The sequence below is a fragment of the Teleopsis dalmanni genome, chromosome 1 (genome assembly GCF_002237135.1).
Source record: "Teleopsis dalmanni isolate 2A chromosome 1, ASM223713v2, whole genome shotgun sequence".
Classification (NCBI taxonomy): Eukaryota; Metazoa; Arthropoda; class Insecta; order Diptera; family Diopsidae; genus Teleopsis; species Teleopsis dalmanni.
In genome coordinates this window covers 41620974-41629016 of record NC_051846.1, presented here as the reverse complement: position 1 = coordinate 41629016, position 8043 = coordinate 41620974, and the positions used below count along the sequence as shown (strand labels likewise).

The 8043-nt window shown below is 38.8% G+C and overlaps 1 protein-coding gene across 1 annotated transcript in view; it reads right to left on the bottom strand.

Annotated features, from left to right (window-relative positions):
* Positions 1-504: 504 nt before the first annotated feature.
* The window catches only part of LOC119680104 (DNA N6-methyl adenine demethylase-like), a 63561-nt gene continuing 56022 nt past the window's right edge, over positions 505-8043 (bottom strand). Inside the window, exons 3-8 of the mRNA XM_038092762.1 lie at positions 4409-7103; positions 4151-4355; positions 3932-4095; positions 3357-3870; positions 866-3264; positions 505-527 (exon numbers count right to left, since the gene is read on the bottom strand). Of these exons, the coding sequence (XP_037948690.1) occupies positions 505-527; positions 866-3264; positions 3357-3870; positions 3932-4095; positions 4151-4355; positions 4409-7103 (6000 nt within the window). The remainder of the gene's footprint in view (positions 528-865; positions 3265-3356; positions 3871-3931; positions 4096-4150; positions 4356-4408; positions 7104-8043) is intronic.

Here is an 8043-nt window from a genome sequence, read left to right as displayed (position 1 = left end):
TGAATTATTTGTGTAAATTCTTTTTGTTTTTGTTTTGTTTTATTTTTTTAAAGCAATTTTATTTATTTTATATGTGTAAATTTATATATAAACGTAAATTTAAACTAAAAAATTATTTATTATGTTATACTTATTTTTTTTTTGTTTTTGTTTCGTAGTAGTTGTGTATTTTATGAGTTATTTTATATTTGTAAGTCAAAAAGTCTGTAAAATAAAAATAAAATTAACTTAATTTAATTTTTGTTCTTGCATTTTTTTTTTTTTTAGCTGCAAAATTCTTTTTAAATGCTTAAAATATTTAAGTAAAAAATGTTTTTTTAGGTTTTCGTGTCTTTTTTTTCTTCTTGTTTTTGAGTAAAAATGTAATTATTTCTTAACGCATTTGTATGAGTTTGATTTGATGAAAAATGTAATGGCGTTTTCGCTAAAAACTTTTCTAAATGTGCAATTTTGTTGTGCTTCAATAACAAAATGGCGACAGCTAAGCTTCATTTTATAATGACATTAAATATGGCACTCACTTAAGTCTAACAAATAAAATGAATAAATTTTAAAATAATACAAAAAATTTTCAGTCAAGTCGAAAAATTCACATACATAAAACGAGAGTTAATAGAAATTATTTAATACAGAAAAAAAACATAAAAACAATTTATAATCACATATTCGTTGAGCAAACTACCACCCTTCCAGGCAGCTTCAGCGACATTTGCTTCCGCTTTAATTCTTAAGCTTACTTTCATTTAAGCTTGCATTTGTTGCTGATGATGAATGTGTTGCTGTTGTTGTTGGTGTTGGTGTAGTATTGGTTGCTGCATGAGCTGTTGTTGCTGTTGTTGTTGCTGCTGCTGCTGTTGCTGTGGATGTTGTATTTGTTGCTGCTGCTGCTGTTGTTGTTGTTGTTGCTGCTGCTGTTGCTGCTGCTGTTGTTGTTGTTGTGCTGATGTGGACGTTGGACTACTGTTGCCCTCCTGATATGGACCCGTAACCACACATGGATGCATAGGAAACAGGGTTGTCCACGAAGTTGTTGTTAGTGTTGGTGCACGGAGGGCAACTTTCTCGTTTTTTGGCTGCTCATTAGAATTTGTGTTCGAATTGGAGTTTTTTTTTGCTGCTTCTCTTCTCTTTTTACTTGCTGTACTGCCGCCATTTTTATTTTCACTTTGATTATTATTATTTGTTGCATTATTCATATTATTACCATTGTTACCATTGTTTGCTTCTTTCTTGATGGCAACAACATTTTGATTTGGTGTTGTGCTGGCATTGGCAATTTCTTCTTCTTCTTCATCACCTTCAGCGTCTAATAACTCTTTCTTAATTTTTTCTTTTTCCTCTTTGGCTTTATTATCGAGGTCCGTATTGATCTTTTTGACACGCATTTTTTCTTCCCATTCATCGATACCGTGATGAGTTCGATTTAGATTTCGGTGCTGATAAAAGATTAATGTCATTCGCGTGGGTTGATGTCGGTTAGGACGTCGTACTGCTGTGGTGGCATGCATTTCATGTTTGGCACATTCAATAAGCACGCTACCGTGATTAAGCGCTATAGCCACACCACCCATTTGTGGATCCTGAAATGCTTCCAAATTGTCATTGATTTCAGTTACCTCCCCAATGGGTTCGATTTTATTGGAATTATTCGTAGCGGCTGCAGGGGATTCTGTTGTTGTCGTATTGGTATTGACTGCTGTTGTTACTGATATTGTCGAATTGTTCGAATTGTTCGTATTGTCAATAGTTGTCGGTACAGTAACAGCTGTTGGACTAATTATATTAGCAACAGGAGTAGTATTTGGTTGTAATGGTGCTGTTGCATTGTTATTAACAGCAGTGTTATTAAGATCTGTTATTGGGTTTTGGATTGGTACTAAAGTTGCTTGAGGCGCTGGTGGCATTGGCGCAGTGGTATTGTTTAGTATTGGTGTAGGAAGCGTAGGTTTTATATTTCCATTAATGATCGGTGTTTGCGGATGTGCTGTAGGTGCGAGTGTTGTTTGTTGATGTGGCATATTGTTGGGTTGCAATGCTGTCGGTGTAAAAGCACCAGTTGCCGCAGTTGGAGTCTGATGATGTCCGTACATATTCCAATTTGGAGATGGTGGTGGTGGTGTTGGCGGTGGCGTTTGTTGTGGATACATGCTGTATGGCGAATAGGCCTGATGATATCCATAGTTGTAGTTCATATTCTGATATGCATCGTACGCCGTATATGCAGAATGGGGTGGTGGATACATTTGATAGTTATTAGGATATTGCGTGTACTGATAGTCAGTTGGAGGCTTTGGTTTGACGAAGCCTTCTTCAAGTGGGTTAGCATGATGAGGATGATGATGGTGTTGAGTTAGATTACTCATGGGTGTTAATGGAGTGAGTGTAGTTAGTTTACTTTCAGCTAAATTGTTGTTTACCAGTGTAGTTGAATCGGGGTTTTCTTCACTGCCGCGGCTTTTAACTTCTCCACGCACATCATGTACTTGCGTTAGCTGCTGACTACCTGCTGTTGGTAGATTATTATAGGGTGTACCATAGCCACCATTGGCATCATGATGCGGTGTTAAAGGTGCAGGAGTATGGTGTGTATGATGACCAGTTGGTGTTGTAGGTGTCATTGGAGCAGCAGGAGCTGCATTTGGTACACCAGTTGGTGTCATACCTACAACATGAGGAGTATGAGGTGGAGGCCAGTTTCCGTAATAGTTACGTGAGTCTATATAGGAACCAGTTTGATAGTCGTACGAATAAGGAGAATCAAGTACCGTACTAGAAATTTGATTCGATTGTAGTTGTGCATCTGTGAATGTATCAATCATAGTCGCCATATTCATAAGACTGGAATTGGATGACATAAGCTGATTTGGATTGCCTCCTTGTGCACTACCCGCAGATGAATTCGAGTGGTTATTATTTACTGGTGGTGTTGTAAATGCACTTCCAGCCGGACTAGGATTATTCGTTACTGGTGTCTGACAACGAGGTGAGGGAGTTGTAGGTGGCACCGCTGATGATGGTGTTGTTGCTCCTGTTGGAGTTGTAGCATTAGATTTACTTTTAGACTTCGATTTGCTGCTTCCAGATTCCTTTTTAACTACTGCTGGTGGAGTATTTGATACAGCAGTTGCTTGTGGAGTACTAACTGGTGTTGTAGCAGCACCTGTGTCATTTTCTGTGGTAGCAGGCTCATCCTCTTTACGTTTCTTACCATGTCGTCGACATGGTATTAGTGGTGTTGAACGCACACGTACTTCACATGGATATCTAAAAAAAATCGCAAACATATTTTAAGGTTTAAAATTTATACAATATGGAAACTTCAAAAGTTTCCAATTAAAACTCAACACTACACTCACTTCTCCAGCACTTGTACAGCTCCGATACGATGTTTTTCTCGTTGCCCTTCTACGCTTTCAAATTCATCAGTCGAGTCTATCGTGTATAATGGCAATACATGAAATTGTTCATCATCTGGTGGTCTACTATCACGATTACAGGGCTTAAGTAGAGCCACATGAACGGTACATCCATCTTGCATATTGTGCAGATCTCTATGAGCATGCGCACAAAAATCTAAACAGGCTGTAACACCTGAAAACGGTCGGCCAGGTTCTAAACCAAGTCGACAGTCTGGTGCTTCCTTTTCGTATTTTGTTTGATTGTCATAGGAACGTGGACATACTTGCTTGAAAAGAGGTGCCAATACTGTGGCTAGTAAGTTCATATGATCTTCAATTGCAGATTCCTCACTTTTAACTGAGAGGCGGAACTTGCGTACCGTTTTAGAACGTGCGTATTTGCAACCATTATAATACATGGACCAAGAACAACCAAAGCTATAGGAGGCACCAGATGTTTCGGGATCAAGACCTGAAAATTATACGTTTTGCTTGTGAGTTAGCGCAATAGGAAGAAAAATAAATTGAAATACCTTGACAAGCACAGGTGCGGTTTTCATTCGTGGCGCACCGCCTTGTTGTTGGAAGTCCAAATTTGTTTAATTTCGGTATTAAGTTTTTGTAGGCATTATCAGCTTCCATTCTCGGCATGCCATCCCAAGCAACCATACAAACAACAATAAATGCTGCCAAGCACCTGAATTGAAAAAACTTATAATGGACACGTTTAACAAAATAAAAACTTAACTTACCTATGGCCAGGACGTTTCTTAACAACAACCAATATTTTCTCTTCAGGATCTGCACGCCTAATAACCCATTTGGCCACCGGACAACCTTGATTTGTTTTACCTTCTTTGCCAGTATAAACAATTTTTTCAATACGCAGTTGCCGACCAGATATTTGACATCGATCCTCAAGTTCTTTGCGTAGTTCCGCAAGTGTTGAGGCAGTTCCTATGAAAAAATCGTTTTACTACTTCATTAAAAAATTAAAAAGCATGACTTACCTAGATGCGTATAGTATGTGCCAGGTTCTGGTGGATTTTTATCTGATTGAAAACAATCACATTCTGGAATCTCGGTCTTATTACCTTTCTCTAACCTATCAGTTGTATCGAAAATTGGATTTATTTTTTCATGTTTGACTACAATTTCATTATTTTCTTCTTGCTTTACTCCCTTTTTCTTGGGTTTAGCACCATTGGCATTAGCATTTTGTTCGTCTTCTTCATCAATTATTTCATCTTTTGTTTGAATGCCAGTACAAGACCCATCTTTTAGATGTTCAGTAGTTGGTGCTAGCGTTCCACCTTGTCGACAACATGAAAAACCAGAACTATCTTTGATAGCTGCAGGACCGCCTTCACCTAGGAAGGGATATGTACCACTTTGATTAAGCATTCCCATGTCTTCAATTTTTGGTTCAATTAAGCCAGAAGCAAGATGTGATGGCATATGACCCAGTGGATACCTATGTGGAGGTATTGGATAAGCATGAGCTGGTATATCTTTTTCATAATTGGTAGGAAGTGGTATGATGCTGTTAGTGTCAGGCTTTCGATCTATATCCATCATATGATTATTTAATTGTGATAAACCAGTCGCACTGGGTGATTTCGGGTGCCCACCGTTAGTGGACTTTGTAAGCGTACTGGAGTGTTGGGATTGTATATTTGGTGTGGAGTATGCTCCAGCTGAATTAGAGTGCTGGTATCCAGGAACAAAGTTTTGCTGATAGTTTTGTTGGAAACTGGTCGACCCACTATAATATGCTGCATTGTGATGATAGCCTGCATACTCTGACTGGTTTTGATGTTGTTGCTGAATATGCTGAGTTGGTCCACCAGACTGACCTTGAACTTCGTTTTGACAAAAATCTGCATATTGTATGAAATTCTGATAGTTGCGTTCATACCCTTCCATCTTATTTGGTTGTGGTGGCACGAGTCCTGGTTCAGTTTTTATATACTGTGCTTGGTAGTCTGGATGTGGTGGATACTGTGATGAGGGATAGTTCATCTTATCCATGTTTTTCGTATTAGCGACATGTGCTGAATGCAATCCACCGCCTGGGTCATTACTGTTTTTCTCTATATCCGTTTGTTCAGTATTAGTATTACGGCTGCTTTTACTTCTACGACTTGGTTTTTTGGTTGGTGTCTCTGTATGAGTATTATTATTCGAATTATTGGTTGCTGTATGTTGCTGTGATTGAAGAGTCTGTTGATGATGTTGATCCGAATTTTGAAAACCAGTTGCCACGGGCTTCTTAAAGGAATTCACGTGGTGTGGCTTCCAAATTTGGTCGCCACCACCTCCGATTGGTTCTGGTGCTAGTGTTGCGGTTGGCGCCATTCCCACAGTATTCGATGCTTGCATATTCTGTATTTGCTGATGTTGTTGCTGTTGATTCTGTTGATGTGGATGTGTTGGTGCACGAGTTTGTTGAGCTACACTAGTACCATTCGAACCATTCGAGTTCATTACTGAATCGTTTCGGAGATGGTGGCTATACGATAAAAAATGACCGGTCTGTTGCTGTTGCTGCTGCTGTGCACCGTTACCATTCGCACTCAGAGGTGGAGGAGGTACCTGCATAAGAATATCAGGTGGTGCTGCACCAGAAAGTGAATCTTTAGGATCATTTTTACGTAAAATCATAGATTTAATGCGCGTATTAAGATTAACACGCTCACCTTGTTGGTAGTCAGCGCCAGGAGTTTGCTGCTGCTGCTGCTGCTGCTGCTGGGTATTCCAATTCCAGTCTTGTTGCATCTGCTGTTGCTGTTGTTGTGGTGGTGAAGCGATATGATTCTGCGTCTGCTGTTGCTGCAATGGATTATGATGTGGTGATTGTGGTATATTGGAATTATACTGCGTTTGTTGTTGTTGTTGCTGAGCTTGTAAATTACCATTTGGTGATTGCGGTATATGATTGGGCGATTGAGAGACATGACGCGCCTGTTGTTGCTGCTGTTGCTGTTGATGTTGCTGCATGAGATTTCTTGTTGGAGATTGTGGCACACTTTGAGCATTTGGTGGTTGCATTGGTGAAGCTTGTGGTAGAGCCACCGAATTATTATTAGCATTTGCTGCTGACTGCCCGCCATTGACTGTTGCAAGTGAGTTAGCAACAGCATTTGGTGTAACAGCAGTTGAAGCTGTTGAGTTGTGATTTGATGTTTGATGTTGTTGTTGTTGTTGAGTACCGCTATAGTCGCCTGAATACCCGTTACAATTGAGTGAGCGCGGCGGTACGCTGCTCACCCGCGGATATCCAGGCGTGTCGTTTCCCGACATCGTCTTATTCAAGTCACTGCCAACGCCCAAATGTTGTTGTTGCTGTAAACCCACGGAAGGTGGTGCAGGAGCAGTTGACACTTGACCGGCATATGTAACAGCAGCCGGTGCAAAACCAACGCCCTGCAGACCTACTTGATTGATGGGTGCACTTGATAACTGTTGGCTCTGAAAGTCATAACGTTGTACGGGTGCGCCATATGGAGAACGGCCATAATTTGGATCAAATCCGAGGCCAGTCTGCACATATCCATTTGATGGGTAGGCATATGATTGTGTTTGGAAATCTAACGAGTTGAGCGATGTTATGGCAGGCGTATTCTGTGGTATTTGCTGTATGAATTGATTTTGCCAACCCTGCGATGGATCTGTTTGCCAAGTCGGATAGAAGGCCATTGGAGCCTGCAAAGGGAAAAATAATAATGTTTATTAAATAAATTAATCTATAAATTAAATGAAGTTAATGTTTGCTTTTTGTTTTTATAAATTTATGCAAATATCGAGTTAGGCAATTTAAATTTTATGTTTTGTGAAACTTTTTCAATTATGCGAAACAAGTTTAATTTATCTAAATTATAAATTTTATTTAATGTAAATTGTCTGGCGTTGCTTTTCGGGTTTATTGGATTGTAAACAAGTAGCGAAGCCGAAACCAAAACCAAAACACTCACCCAAACTGAAGAGCGGCACAAAATTTGCAATTTAAATAACTTTTGCGAATGTAAAACGAAATTTATGCGAGGAATTAATTTGAATTTTCAAAATACGATAAATACGATAAATACGAAAAGTACGAAAAATACGAAAAATACGATTTTCAAACGTTATCGAGAAAAATCTTAATTGGAAATAATTTTCGAAAGCAAAGCAAATTTTAAACCGAAATTAAATTCTTTTTTGAATAAATATTTCCAAAATAACAACCATCGTTGGGCACAGTTAACTCTCGTACATGCGAGTATCAGATATTCTCTAAAATACTTCTGCTGGCATATGAAGATACATAATCACACATATGTCAGATACATTTAGCAGTGTCTGCTGCGTTTGTGTGAAAGTTATGCATATGTTTGGAACATAAATTATAATTTTTTATGCTACTTACGAACATTAAAAAGCACATATTTATGGCACATATATATTAAATATTTATTTATAATTACGAATTTATGCATAAAAGTGTTCCTTTACCCCTCCCCGCACGGCACAATCTTTACAAGCGACACACTCGGGAAGATATAAATTTTTATAACAAATACCGAAAATTAAAACATGTGCACGTTTATCAAAAATTTTAAACCTGAGGAAGGGTGAGTTGGCGAGTCGAGTCGAGTCGAGTCGG